Genomic DNA, 15,490 nt, shown 5'->3' with positions numbered 1-15,490 from the left:
CTTTGGACAGATGACCTAACTCCTTCAGGTTTCCACCACAACTTTAACAACCACCACCCATCCATCCAACACTCTCTCAAACACTCCTGCATCAGCATCAACTTCCTGGACACTACAATCAGCTTCAACAATGGAACTCTACAGACAACTGTATACAAGAACCTCATGGACCACCATGCCTACCTTCAAAGATCCAGTAACCACCCCAAGAAATCTGTCATCTACGGCCATGCCCTCAGATACCACAGAATATGCTCCTAGGAGGAAGTCCAGGATACAGATCTTAGCACACTTAAAATTGCCTTCACCATATAAGGACACTCCACAAGACAAGTAGATCGCTTCAAGAATGGGCCACTCAAATACCGCAAAAGAACCTGCTTCAATACAGAAAAGAACAACAACAACTTTTGATCAAACACACGCACACACACACACACACACACACCTAGTTATCACCTTCCACCCCACACTGGAACCCAGATGGTATATTATTAAATAATTACAACCCATATTCGACTGGGACCACATCCTGAAATCAATCTTTCCCATCTCCTCTTCTGGCCTTCAAACATCCCCCCAACCTCAACAATCTCATCATCAGAAGGAAGCTCCCCACAGACCAGGACCCACCAACTCAGAGCAGCACCAGAGCCTGCCATAACAACAGATGCAAAACCTGCAGACATCTCTCCATTGCTATAATGATCAAAACCCCCCTCAAAACACCTTTCACGATCTATAGGTCCTACATATGCCTATCACAACGTGTGGTATACCTCATCCAGTGGATTAAATGCCCTAATAACAACTACGTGGGTGAAACTAGACAGTCACACAGAAAAATGATAAAACACAAAAACACTGCACCACTTGTGAGGGAACACTTGTCACAAAGCAGTCACTTTATATCTGACCTCTCAGTCCTTGTCCTCAAAGGAAACCTTCATAGCATGAGACTCGGAGCTTAAAATCATAACTATGCTAGACACTAAAAGTTCTTTTTGCTGATACAGACTAACATAGCTACCACTCTGAAATTAAAAATCATGGTCTTAATAAAGACGGCTTATTATAACAATCTGTAAACCATTTACCCTCCCCTTTTTTTGTTCTATGCCTGCAAAGGTTTTAATGGTCCACTCTGAATCCTCTTTCACAATATGTGTTAACTCCTTATGCTAAACAATCTGTTTCACTTTGTATTTAGCTGGGACACTTGGAGTGCCTTTCCCAGACCTGAAGAAAAGCTCTGTGTAGCTCAAAAGCTTGCCTCATTCTCCAACAGTATTTGGTTCCATAAAAGATATTACCTGATGTACCTTGTCTCTCTAATTTTGACACTGTCCCTTTTATAATAAATTGTGCAATTACCTTCTGGACATGACCGTTTGGATTAGTCAGATTCTTTGTCTTAATTCCTGCATCACATTTGGCTGCCAAATTATTCCTCAGAATACACTAGATTCGGTTATACAGCACCTGATTTTCAGACTCTTGTAGGTGTCTGGTCAAATTATTTAACAGCATGTCTGTTTCTTCAGCTTTCTTGACTGTGTTTGTAGAAAGAGGAAGAGTTCCATTACAGTTTGGGCCACCACATTGTTCGTTTCCATTGCTATTTCGACATAAAGCTCCCCCACAAGCTGTTATAACACACGGCAGGTTTCCTGGTAGCCCACAACTCTGCAATAAAAGCACATTAATGGCAAGAAGCAACACGTGTTGAGCTTTTCAGGATTCTGAAATGTAATACTGGAGCAAGGAAGAATATTTGACATTTATAGTGGCACTTTTCTCCTAAAGGATCCGAAAATACTTCACAAAATACAACGCGACTGAGATGGAGGCACCTCTGGGATAGTGGGCAGTGAGCCAGCTGACACACACTATATAATAGTTGATGAAGTGGGGGAACCTTCTGGACAATGACAACAGTGAAAACAGTTAGTCTTACAAAAAGTGCTGTGGGATGCTGAGGCTCTGTGTACAGTATAAATGTAGTCATGTCAAGGAATGCAGTTAGAGCTGGCTCATCCCCTCGCCTGGTTACATCTGTGGTTCACATTGAAGTGTAGGCTGAACCTTAACTATGTGAGTAAAGCCATGGCCTAACCATGAAACCATAGGTCTAACTGAGTTATAAAACATGGTTAAGATCCAATCTGTGTTCCAAACTGAACCATGCTTGTAACCAGGCTAGACAACAGAATTGTAACCAGGTTCTTTGACATGGCTTTATCTCATATGACCTTTAGACAGGGCCTTAGTGTCCATACAGACCAGACAGTACCTCTGTTTTTAAGACCTCATCCCCAAGATCCCTCTCACTTCACAGGATCTTAGAGCCTGGGCTTCTGCCTGAGCCCAGAAATCTATGCTGCAATAAAACAGCCCCGCAGCTGGAGTCCTGTGAGCCTGTCAGCTGGCACAGGCCAGCCACGGGTCTCTAATTGCAGTGTAGACAGACCCTGAGATTTCCTTTTCCAGATTTAAAAGTATTGCAAACATTCCTCCACAAAAAAAAAAAGAAAGAAAGAAAGAAAAAAGAGTGTATATTAGTGTTACTGATTGGCAACAGCAAAAGTAAGCATTTTATTTATCTCCCTTTTAAAAATAAAATCCATAGCACTTTACCTTTTCATTCAGTTTTTGGATATCTGGAATCTTGAATATTCTGAGCTGCTCCAAGGTATAGTTTTCTTTTGAGGTTCGATTGCCTAACATGGCAAGTATGCCATCCCTGGTGTTTTCTGAATATCTTATGATGGGGATTGCTCCACTGATTTTCTCTACAGCAAATGATGACATTTGGTAATACTTCCTGATGTTGCTGAAGGAATCTACATGAAGAGAAATAGCATTTAATATGAGAGGCAGACCATATTTTACTGTATCTAACAAATACATTCTTGATACATGATGAGTGGCAGTAGCTTCGCTAGGTTGTCAGCTGGTTCTTGACTCTGCATGAGAAAGGAAATTAAGCTGGGGAAGCCAGGGATTGTGATTTTCTGTCAGGTTTGTGAATCCTTTATTCAGCCAGCTATGGAGTTTTTATTTTAGAGCTCTAGCTATTGAAAGCCTAAAAACAGATACAACAGGGATGGTTCCCACATCGTTTTTGGATGTCCAAGATATGGGGCAGACAAATAAAGATTCCGGTGTATGAACGGGTTCTGATTAATGACTCAGACAGCTATTTACTTGTATCAAGGGCTCATCAGCTGATGGAATTATTGACTAGATGGAGCATCCAGTCACTTCTGCCACCAGTCACTGTCAGAAGACAGGATACAGGGTTAGATGGACCACTGTTCTGACACAGTATGGCAGTTCTTATGTTCTGCTATTTTGAGGATGAGATGGGAGAATTAATTTTGCCAATTGAAAAACTCCTAAAAATGGTCATTTCTATTATCACAATTCAGTAAAGCACTTAATCCTATCCCTATTCATCATAGCACTTAAAAGTTAAAGAGGTGCTTTACTGAATTGGGACATAAATGTAGAACAGAGATTGAAATTTCTGGGGTTTCATGTGGTTTGGGAAAAATGCAATTTTAGATTTGATGCATTCTTACATTTTTTTTTATTCCCCTGTTAATCCCATAAACAAGAGAAGAAATGCTTTCAAGCAAGAACCTTCCTTGTTTCCTTATCTTAAGCTCTCAAATTTGTATTGAAACACAATAGTTTAAAGGAAAATTTTTCTGAAACTCAAAACATTTTGCAAAACTTAAAATGTAAAGAAAAAGTTGTAAAAGTTTCATAAAAACTACAGCTTGCACTGTGTTCTCCCACCCTGTTAGCGTGTGCAGGGAGTAGAGACTCAAGTGGCTTCATTGCAATGAGATATTATTTATAGGTCATTGCATATCATAGGTTTCTATTTTCGTAACCAAATACAGGGCTTGTCTACACTTAAAAAGCTACAGCTGGCTAGCTGCGCTGCTGCAACCACACCTTTGTAGCGCTATAGATACTACCTACACTGATGGGAGAGAGTCTCCCATTGGTGTAAATAATCCACCTCCCTGAGAGGCAGTAGCTAGGCCAATGGAAGAATTCTTCCATCAAGCTAGTGCTGTCTGCAGGGATTTAGGCTGGCTTAACTATGCTGCTCAGGGGTGTGAATTTTTTACACTCCTGAGAAGGAAGTTATGTTGACCTAATTTTCTAGTGTAGACCAGGCCTCAGCTGGATACTAGAGGCCTGATCCAAAGCTGACTGAAGTTAATGAAACTTTTGACTTCAACAGGTTTTGAATCAAGCTGCAAAGCCGGAGCTGGAAAGTTAATTTAATAGTATGCATCAATTGTGAATATTCATTTTAAGGACATTGATGTTTGTGTCTTTCCAGCAACTTTAATTAATCACTATAATATTGACATGCTCTAGACTGCTAGCCAAACAAATACTTAGGAGGAGATCTATGCACTACTGACGCTCTGTTTTTCAGGGTCTTATGCAAAGACAGTTGTGTGGGGTCCCATTCCCCACCCATGGTTCAGGCTTTCTAACCTCACCAGACCGACATCACACCAAAGGGAAACAACTCTGACGTGGTGCTGGCACCAAACTGAGGATAGATGCAGGGAAAGAAAAAACAAACTGAACAGGGAGGAAGGCTCACGAGAGAACTGGCAGCCTGGTGGCAGTGCTTATTGTTGGAGCTGTCAGATACTTGGTGGCAGGGCTAATGGCTGCATAGGGCCATGACTCAGTATGTAGTATAAACCAGAGACCTCAATTATGGGTGTTATATATGAATGTCTGACTGTTGGTCTCCAAAAGGTTGAAAGTATGAAAAGGCCTCTGAAGCTGACCAAACGGCATCAATGGGTTAAGCTACCAAGGTACATAAATCAGTGACCTGCTTACCACTTTGCATAAGATGTTCTTTCTTAGCCCTGCTCCGAATAGGTTTCTCCAGCTTTATGGATTGCTTTGAGAAAATCTGAGCAGGAAGTGATCAGTGTGGGAATAGCACCATGCTGTGCTGAAACACTAGTGCACCAGCCTGAATGGAGGAGTCAGGCACAAAGGGGTGTGGCAGAGTGGATCATCTACAATTAGTTGTTTTCTTTCCTTCCTTCTTTCTTTCAGCTTTATCTTTCATCCTCTGTTTCATTCTTTTAATCTTATTTAGCTCCAATATTCTTATTGAAATAAAACAGCAAGAAACTTTGAATTTAGAGAAGTGCTGGTATTTTGCTTTATGTAAGCACTGAGCACATTAATAAAACAACAACAACAGCAAGCCCACTTTGAATGTACACATATTCTATAGGCTGGAATCAATTTACATCTTTCTGACAGTATTATAGAAATAAGAGTTAGGTTCTTTATTGTATTGTATGGTGTTTGGCATTCCAGCCATAGGCTTCCAGAATCCAAGATCTTTCTTGTCTTGAGCATTATTTGTTTTGATCAATCAGTAGGATGGTTTGTACTGTATGTACTCCACTGCTCTTAATGGATGGACTAACATCTGCTCAGTGTTTCTGCCTCATTCTCTAGAAGCTGGCCTATGAGGATATCATTCCTACTACTCCTACCAGCTGATGGAGATTCTACTTAGCATGAGTTAATATTAAGCATAATTCACTTAAGAATGCAGTGCGAACAGGAACCTTGTTCTAAAACTGCAATTTTCTGTGATGTTAAGCAAGGCACTTCACCACTCTGAGCTCTGTTTTCCCCAGATGTATATTGTGAGAATATTCAGATTCAGATTCCAAGGCCAAAGGGATCACTGTGATCATCTAGTCTATGTTATATGGGAAGTCAGGCAATGGAACTTCCCCAAAATACTTCCTAGAGCAGATCTTTTAGAAAAACATCCAATCTTGATTTAAAAATTGCCATGGTTAGAAAAACCACCACAAGCCTTGGTAAGTTGTTCCAATGGTTAATTAACTTCACTGTTTAAAATGTTCACCTTATTTCCAATCTGAATTTATATAGATTCAACTTTCAGCCATTGAATCTTGTTTTACCTTTGTCTGCTAGACTGAAGAACCCTCTATCAAATTTTTGTACTTCAGGTAGGTACTTCTAGACTTCAAGTTACCGCTTAACTTTCTTTTTGGTAAGCTAAATAGATGAGTTTCAGAGTAACAGCCGTGTTAGTCTGTATTCACAAAAAGAAAAGGAGTACTTGTGGCACCTTAGAGACTAACCAATTTATCTGAGCATGAGCTTTCATGAGCTACAGCTCACTTCATCGGATGCATACCGTGGAAACTGCAGCAGACTTTATATACACACAGAGAACATGAAACAATACCTCCTCCCACCCCACTGTCCTGCTGGTAATAGCTTATCTAAAGTGATCATCAAGTTGGGCCATTTCCAGCACAAATCCAGGTTTTCTCACCCTCCACCCCCACACACACAAACTCACTCTCCTGCTGGTAATAGCCCATTCAAAGTGACAACTCTCTACACAATGTGCATGATAATCAAGGTGGGCCATTTCCTGCACAAATCCAGGTTCTCTCACCCCCTTACCCCCCTCCAAAAAACACACACACAAACTCACTCTCCTGCTGGTAATAGCTCATCCAAAGTGACCACTCCCCCTACAATGTGCATGATAATCAAGGTGGGCCATGTCCAGCACAAATCCAGGCTCTCTCACCCACCCCCCCTTTTCCCGGGGACACACACACACACACACACAAACTCACTCTCCTGCTGGCAATAGCTCATCCAAACTGACCACTCTCCAAGTTTAAATCCAAGTTTAACCAGAACGTCTGGGGGGGGGGGTAGGAAAAAACAAGGGGAAATAGGCTACCTTGCATAATGACTTAGCCACTCCCAGTCTCTATTTAAGCCTAAATTAATAGTATCCAATTTGCAAATGAATTCCAATTCAGCAGTTTCTCGCTGGAGTCTGGATTTGAAGTTTTTTTGTTTTAAGATAGCGACCTTCATGTCTGTGATTGCGTGACCAGAGAGATTGAAGTGTTCTCTGACTGGTTTATGAATGTTATAATTCTTGACATCTGATTTGTGTCCATTTATTCTTTTACGTAGAGACTGTCCAGTTTGACCAATGTAAATGGCAGATGGGCATTGCTGGCACATGATGGCATATATCACATTGGTGGATGTGCAGGTGAATGAGCCTCTGATAGTGTGGCTGATGTTATTAGGCCCTGTGATGGTGTCCCCTGAATAGATATGTGGGCACAGTTGGCAATGGGCTTTGTTATTGCCAGCAGGAGAGTGAGTTTGTGTGTGTGTGTGTGTGTCCCCGGGAAAAGTGGGGGTGGGTGAGAAAGCCTGGATTTGTGCTGGACATGGCCCACCTTGATTATCATGCACATTGTGTAGAGAGTTGTCACTTTGGATGGGCTATTACCAGCAGGAGAGTGAGTTTGTGTGTGTGGGGGTGGAGGGTGAGAAATCCTGGATTTGTGCTGGAAATGGCCCAACTTGATGATCACTTTAGATAAGCTATTACCAGCAGGACAGTGGGGTGGGAGGAGCTATTGTTTCATGATCTCTGTGTGTATATAAAGTCTGCTGCAGTTTCCACGGTATGCATCCGATGAAGTGAGCTGTAGCTCACGAAAGCTCATGCTCAAATAAATTGGTTAGTCTCTAAGGTGCCACAAGTACTCCTTTTCTTTTTGCTAAATAGATGAAACTCCTTGAGTCTATCCCCATACAAAATGTCTTCTCTGAACCCTCTTCAGTTTATTAACATCCTTCTTGACTTGTTGATACCTGAACAGGATACGGTATTCTAGTAATGGTTGCATCATTGCCAAATATAGAGGTAGTATAACCTTCCTACTCGCGATGCCCTTCTTTATGCATACAATGATCACATTAGCCCTTTTGGCCACAGTGTATGCTATTGATATGACCTGCTTCTTAATTAAATAATGTTTGCATTTATAGAGCTCTTTACAAAATATTACTAAGGCCAGTCAATGTTAGAGGAGGGAACAGAACCCAGGTCCTCTTAACTCCCAACCCATTATAAATCAGGGGGCTTTTGAGGCCTTCTTCTGCCTTTTTACATGGCTGCTCTGGTACTTCTGTATTAAATTCTGAATGCTTGAAGTCATGGAATTTTGAGCTAGAAGTGGATTTGCAAGTTGATATGTGAAAAAATGATGGCAGTTTTTAAACTCTTGAGATGTTATGGAAAGCTGAAATCTGAGGGTTTAAAACCATGCAAAATAAATTGGAGAAAAATTGTGTGAAACGTCATGAAAAATGTTCTCTTATTTTGATTAGCTGTTGGTCTTCTTACCTTTGTGGCTCAAATTATTCAAACTGTGATATAGATGTATTTTCTGTTTCAGGCTTTCATATAGCTGGTCAGCTTCTTTCCTAATGTCATGTATGATCCCATTCAGGTTGGGAAATTCATCCATTTTATTGCGATATAGGTCCATTTGTGCAACTTTTTGTCTACAGGAGCAAAGTGCAATTGTACAGTAATCATTCAAGATTTATTATTAATCTAGGAGTGAGATACATGTTATTTTAGATGACAACTGTTTACCCTAGACCAGAAGGAAACATTCACTTGTGGCATCATCATATTTAGGAAGGTCAGAGGACTAAGTGAAAAAAGGCCAGCATTTACATTCCCAATTTTATTGACACTTTCTGAAAGGATGCCATTCTGTGTGCTTCAAACTCAGATTGGTCATGATAAAACCTGCTGTGGAGATTTATCAATCTTCCATTCCTCAAATGCTTGAAATCATGGAATTTTGTTAAAAATTGCCAGTGAAGGATGCAGACAATGCTCCCGCAAAAATGTTTGAACACCAAACGCCTGGCAAACCCCCAGATTCACATGTTCAAATATGAATTTGCATGTGCAGAGTGGGTGAATGCATATCTGATTGGCTAATTAGGCATTCAGCCACTCTATTTGTGCATGCAAATACCTGTTTGCAGCATGCCATTGTAGTTTTGCAATCACACGCTTTTTGAAAGTCTGGGTGTTAAATCCAGGCCTCTTAAAGTCTTTTCAAGTGCATCTCCTGACTGTTATGGGTCCTGAGGCTATGTCTACACTGGCAATTGTCGGCAAAACTTTTGTTTTTCAGGGGTGTGTGTTTTTTTAACCCCTCTGAAAGACAAAATGTTTGTCGTTCAAGCACCGATGTGAACAGTGCTTTGGTCATCAGGAGCGCTCTCCGGCCAACAAAGCTAACCCTGCTCATTGAGGCTAGAAGATTTTGTCAGCAGGAGAGCTGACAAACAGCGGCTACACTGCACGACTTTTAGCGGCACGGCTATAGCAACACAGCAGTGTCGCTAAAAGCTGTGTAGTGTAGACTCAGCCTTAGTCACTGCCCCATTCCTTCTTCCAATGCTTCCTCCCAGCCTGGAGCTTCTTTCTGAAGTGTTTTTAACTGTAAGTTTTAGGATGTGCTACACTGGAGCCTTTCCTCCCTTCGTGCTCACCTTGCTCTGACTGGATTGTCAACATGATTGCTTCACCTCTCCCATTATTCTGATGGGATACCAATACCCCATTAGTTTCACTTATATATTAGCATAACATCCTGATGCTGTGATGCTCTTGTACATTAGTCAGTTATTAATCTATGTATTTATTATATGTAGCTTCAGATACTGACTCCCTTGTGAGTATAGAAGCCTCCCTGCTTTTCAGGGAAAGTGTACGGCAAAGGCATGATTTATACATGCACTTGAATAATGTGCAAGTCTGTGCCCTGGTCTACATTACAAACATATGTCGGTATAACTACATTGCCCAAGAGTGTGGAAAATCCACGGGCCTGAGCGACGTAGTTACACCAACCTAATTCCTGGTGTAGACAGCACTATGTCAACGGGAGGGCTTCTCCTGTCGACCCAGCTACGGCCTCTCAGGGAGGTGGAGTACCTATGCAGATGGGAGAAGCCCTCCCGTTGGTGAACGTAGCGCCTTCCCTAAGTACTACAGCGATGCAGCTGCAACAGTGCAGCAGTGCCCCTGCAGGGCTGTAAGTGTAGACAAGCCCGGCGTCTCAGGCACACGCAATCCAGGACTCTGGGGTGCTTGTATTTGCCCACTGAAAGGCTCTTACGGCTATTGCAGGCTTTGTGGGCATCTTAAAGGATTTTGGTCAGCTGGAAGTTCAGTTTCTCTGAGCACCTAAAGTTTGGAACTGCTTGAATCTCCAGCTGGGCACAGCTCAGAGCAGACCTGCAGTTGTTCTAAATTATGCTGGTGTGATGGACCAGCCTGAAGCTGACCTTGGGTTCAGGGAAGTGAAAAAGTGTTTTATAGCCAACTTGGCCCCTCCCTCTCCTCAACTGCATCCGACAGTGCTGTGATGCAGCTGAGGATTTGAGCTGTTAATAGGATACACAATAATAAATCTATTGATGATTTAGGATCGTTAATTGACAATCCAGCATTTGCATGGTGATCACAAACAGAACTATAAATACATTGCACAACTATTAAAGTACAGTGGAGGATTGCTTTTCCAATTCAGTGACATTTATAACGCCCTTCTGTTCTACAAGAGAAAATATTACCGAATGTAGTCGTGAAAATCCTTGATGTTTAAGAATGTCTCCAATGAAAGAACAGGAGTTTTTAAAATTCTTTCTATTTCAGAAATCTTATCTTCTAAGCCTTTGAAACGCATATCACAGCTGGGCATTGTGTCTCTTTTATCTTCTAGATTTGCAGCAAATCTCATGAACCCCTGAACAGTTTGAGATAGGGTAGTAATTTCATTATCCCACTGATCAAAACAAAGGTGACACCGAGAGCATATGGGAAATTCTTGTTTGAAGCCTCGACCACACTGATCACAGAGCTTTCCAGTGACACCAATGCGGCAGTTGCAAGCTCCAGTCTCTTTGTCACACTTGGGTTTGCGAGTTCCTTCCTGGTTACACGTACATGCTAAAGGGGGAGGCAGGAACATGACATTGTTTCTTTTAGTTGTTAGTTAAGTTATAGGGGTAAAACATGAAAGATAATGCAATTCAATACAAATAAACATTTTTTTGCCATTTACTGACATATTGGTATTGGGCCATTTAGGCTAGGATTTTCAAGGCACCTAAGGGAGTTAGTCCTAAACACTATTGCCATGTTGATCACAATAAGCAAAACACAGTTTTTATACAAATAATTGCCATACCAGTGGTTCCCAAACTGTGGGTCGTGACTCCAATGGGGTTGCGTCATCAGCAGATGGGGTTGTGGCAACCCCTACTGTGTAGAGGACACCATTTTGCTCCTCACAGTATGACCTCACATGTACAGTGTGTGAGGTCACAATGCATTTTGCTCTACAAAATTGTGTCCTCCATGCTGTCTGGGATCCTGGACAGAAATAATTCACTAAGATGGGTTTGTAGTGGGAAAAAGTTTACGAACCATTGAACGACAGGTTTCTTTTATGCACCATTATATACTATTATTATCTAACAGTGAGATCTGTCAGGCTGGGCAATAATCTCCTTAGAGAACGGCTAAATGCCACATCTCATGGGTCATTTAAACTAGACTAATCAAAATGCTGTAAAATGTACCATAGAGAACAATGCTGGAGTTGCATAGACATGGACTTGGTGATCTAACAGGTCTTTTCTAACTCTAATTTCCATGAATCTATGATAACCTTACAGGTGACAAACATAGTAAATATTATGTAATGGTTTTTAATCCATATTCCAGAAAAAAAGCTAAATCAAAACTATTTCTCTATTTGTATGTCTTGTCTATTATATTCAGATGAAGGTCTAACATTTACAGAAAATATTGTGATTTCTGATACACTACATCCCCCCTAATAATACTTACAAATACAATACATCCGTGGATCGCCAAAGTAATTTTCCTCACATTCATCACAACGTCTTCCACTGTAGCCTAGTTTGCATGGACATTGGCCTGTGAACTACGAAGACAGCCTTCAGTAAACAACTGCCAGTACTATGATTATGTGTGCAGTGTTGCTGTAGCTGTGTCGGTCCCAGGATATTCGAGACACAAGGTGAGTGTGGTAAACGGGAGCTGGTCCAATAAAAGATATTATCTCACCCACTTTGTCTCAGGAATATGATTTGGAAGAAATAGCACGAGCCAACTGAATAAACATTTAATTCAATAGATACATTTTTTTCCTCTGTGATTTATGACATACAGCTGCACAAAAGATGTAGTGGGATTGTTCTCATGCTTTTTTTAAAAACAGAATGAGTTATAGGATTGGCTCAAATCTCCCAAAAAATATTACCATGCTCCAGCTGCTTAGTGACATATGATTAAAAGTTGGGAAATCACACAGATGGAAGTGAAAGCAAAATGGATGCATGGAAATGCCCTTAGTTTACTGAGATGAAGGATTTCACATGTGCCAGACCTCATTATTGACCTCTGAGAAGATGAATGGTAGACGCTCCTAAACTCAGCTATCCCCTGGCTATTTTCAACTCATCTAAGGCAGGGTTTTTCTGTTGTATATAGAAAATTTGCTTCATCTAATTCTTATTCCTTCCAGGCTAAACTACTGATCTTTAGATCCCAGTTTCGGGATACAGTAACTGTAACTTAGAAGCGCAAGGTTACACTATGCAAATTGTCCCAGAAAACATATTTTGGAATTAAAACAATAAAATTTAACCTGGTGAAATTAACTGGTGAAATCTGTACTAACTTTCAAAAGGTTAAGATCTAATTTGACTAGGAAAAATTACAATTCCAACAATTAAACTAAAGAACAAACAAACAGAAAACACTTATAAAATAAATCTGAAATTCTTTTTGTTAGAACTATGGGATAAGATCCCATTGCCGTAGAAGTCAGTGGCCAAACTCCCACTGATTTCAAAGGGATCAGAATTTCAACCACAGATTCAGCCTTGGAAAAACTTTGGATTTTTCCAGACCCCCCTGAGCCCTATGAAGTACATATAGATTAAATATGATAAAACACAACTCATTTCATGATAAGATATAAACCAATGACATGACTTCAGTTTGAGAGACAAGATGAGTGAGGCAATATCTTTTATTGGACCAACTTCTGCGAAAGGTCCTCCCAGTGTCACAGCAAAATGCAAGGAGGAGTACAGTGGCACCTTAAAGACTAACAGATTTATTTGGGCATAAGCTTTCGTGGGTAAAAATCCACTTCTTCAGATGCAAAATGCGAGGTGGAATGGATTGTTTAGCACAAGTAGTTAACATATTGTGAGAGACCATTCAAAGTGAAGTGGCCTCTGTCAAAAATATTACCTCAACCAGCTTATCTCTCTAATATCCTGGGACCAACGTGGCTACAACAACATGACTTCAGTTACTACCACATGCAAACAAACACTTAAAGGGACACTGTCGAGTTTGCCTGGGTTCAAAATTTGACTAATTCTTCCCCCTTACACACTTGACTAATTCTTCCCCCTTCCCCCTTATTATAAAGGCATATAATCTGTGTGTGCCATTTCCACACAAAATGCTTCAGTGCTCCATTTCAGGAAGATACATGAACGCAAAGAGCTCATTGTTCATGAGCAAACCCTCCATAACAAAACAGCATGTATTGTATGATGCACCCAAACAAAAAAAAAAGATAAATTAATTTGTGACAGCTTCAAACTTCTAAGAAATTGTTATTAACAATGAGAAAAACAAAAGATTTTGATAATTTATGAGAGATTCTTTCAAAATGTCCCTGTAACTTCAAACATTACATCTCCCATCTAGCAGAGTCGTTATCTTGCCTGATTGCACTGGTTACTTTGAGAGTTTCTTGGGTTACAGTCACAGAACTGACATCCTATTCCATTAGACATGTTCCAGTACCCAGAAGCACACTGGTCACAGGTAGAACCTATTACATTAGGTAAGCAAGGGCATACTCCAGTCATTCGGTTGCACAGGCAAACTCCATTTCCAGGTGGACATATTGCTGGGTTCACACCTGAAAAATTGCAAGTACACCCTGGAAAGAGAATGCCAGTTATTATATTGGGTAAAATAAGAGAATGTTAAAAATGCATTTTAATACCTTTAATTCTTGTTTCTCTGTGAAGGGAACAAGTTTTTGCTTCTTTTCTTAGAGCATAGTACTGTACTACATCTCATTTCATAGTGGACTCTCTCATATGAGCCATATACCCTGGGAGGAATTCTTGAAGAATGACTAGGAATGGCAATTTAACTGACAGTGCAGGCATAATTAATGAGTCTTTGTTCAGCACTTTGAAGACAGTATTACATAAATTGTCCAGTTTCCATCATGTGTCTTACTAGCTCTGTAAAAACCAACCCCTCTGTGCACCATGATTTGTTTAAGGCAGATCTTAGTTCTTAGTGATAATATCTACTTGCAATTGAATTGTTTACTTACTTCTGCAGTTCTGAAGAAGTGCTGACCCAAAGTGACCTGGTTTGCAGAACTGGCAGTTTGGTCCCTGTGTGTTGTATAAACATTTTAAGCATTCTCCTGTAACCTTGTTACAGGATCCTGGATCTATCACATTGATATTATTATTGCAGGAACATGGCAAACACTGAGCCCCTGGTCTTCCTGGATTCCCATAGAACCCACTGGAGCACTCATCACACCGATTGCCTGCCAGAAAGGAAGGTAAAATCAATTGCTGAGTGCTAGGAACACAAGTGAAATCATTTTTTGACAAAACTGTTTGACAATTCCTACTGCCTGTGATAACCTAGATTTAGATGCAAGTTTCCCAAGTAACCTTATATCATCCAATTGGACATTGTTGCATTTTAGTTGTACAGTAGGTTAAGATTATATGTACCACATTGGCCAGAGGCTGGAAATGTGCAGCCCTTTCCCTCCCTCCTCCACCGCAACATCTCTTACCAAGGAAGTCCCTGTGAGAGTGGTTTTAGGAGTTGGAAAATTCTGAAGGAATCTTTTTGAGGAGATTTCCCCCCAAACACCCAATGGGAAGCTAGGGGGTTTCCACACTCATGGCATGAGCCACAGATCTGTCCCAGAACCCAACAGATCCCCATGATCCTTCCAGCTCCTGAGTGACTTAGCCAGGGCCATCCTCATATAGGCTCTGTTTCTTTATTGGCTCTGGGCCTCCTCACCCTGGCATTACAGCTGCAATGGAGTTCCAGGGCCCCTCCTACTTGCAGCTGTCCAAGAGGCTACATTACTTTATCTCAGAAATCTTAATGGGCTGGTTGGGGGCCAGTGTGACTCCACTTTACCTCTGGCTGACTCAGTCCCAACCAACACCTGTCCACTCCCTGGTCTTGGTCCATAACAGTCTCCAGAGCCTTTCACAGGCTCTTAGGAAGTGGGATATTGCAGACAGGTGACTAACTGTGGAGATCTCTCACTGAGTGCAGATCTTTGAGGTATGACCAGATCCGCAGTAATTATTCATGGCAGAAGTCCCCTGGATAAGTACTGGTCAGAACAAGTACAATCCTTCAGGGTTTAATCAGGCCTGCAAAGGGCATTTGACCTGAATAAAGATTATGGAA

At 41.0% G+C, this 15,490-nt stretch overlaps 1 protein-coding gene across 1 annotated transcript in view; it reads right to left on the bottom strand.

Annotated features, from left to right (window-relative positions):
- LAMB4 (laminin subunit beta 4) overlaps positions 1 to 15,490 on the bottom strand; it is a 90,166-nt gene that overhangs the window by 9,902 nt on the left and 64,774 nt on the right. The window contains exons 21-27 of the mRNA XM_077806884.1: positions 14,370 to 14,594; positions 13,741 to 13,961; positions 11,819 to 11,915; positions 10,537 to 10,912; positions 8,279 to 8,439; positions 2,638 to 2,843; positions 1,483 to 1,686 (exon numbers count right to left, since the gene is read on the bottom strand). Of these exons, the coding sequence (XP_077663010.1) occupies positions 1,483 to 1,686; positions 2,638 to 2,843; positions 8,279 to 8,439; positions 10,537 to 10,912; positions 11,819 to 11,915; positions 13,741 to 13,961; positions 14,370 to 14,594 (1,490 nt within the window). The remainder of the gene's footprint in view (positions 1 to 1,482; positions 1,687 to 2,637; positions 2,844 to 8,278; positions 8,440 to 10,536; positions 10,913 to 11,818; positions 11,916 to 13,740; positions 13,962 to 14,369; positions 14,595 to 15,490) is intronic.

The sequence above is a fragment of the Eretmochelys imbricata genome, chromosome 1 (genome assembly GCF_965152235.1).
Source record: "Eretmochelys imbricata isolate rEreImb1 chromosome 1, rEreImb1.hap1, whole genome shotgun sequence".
Lineage (NCBI taxonomy): Eukaryota > Metazoa > Chordata > Testudines > Cheloniidae > Eretmochelys > Eretmochelys imbricata.
Note: the sequence above shows the minus strand (reverse complement) of the source record. Positions and strands in the feature narration are given on the sequence as shown.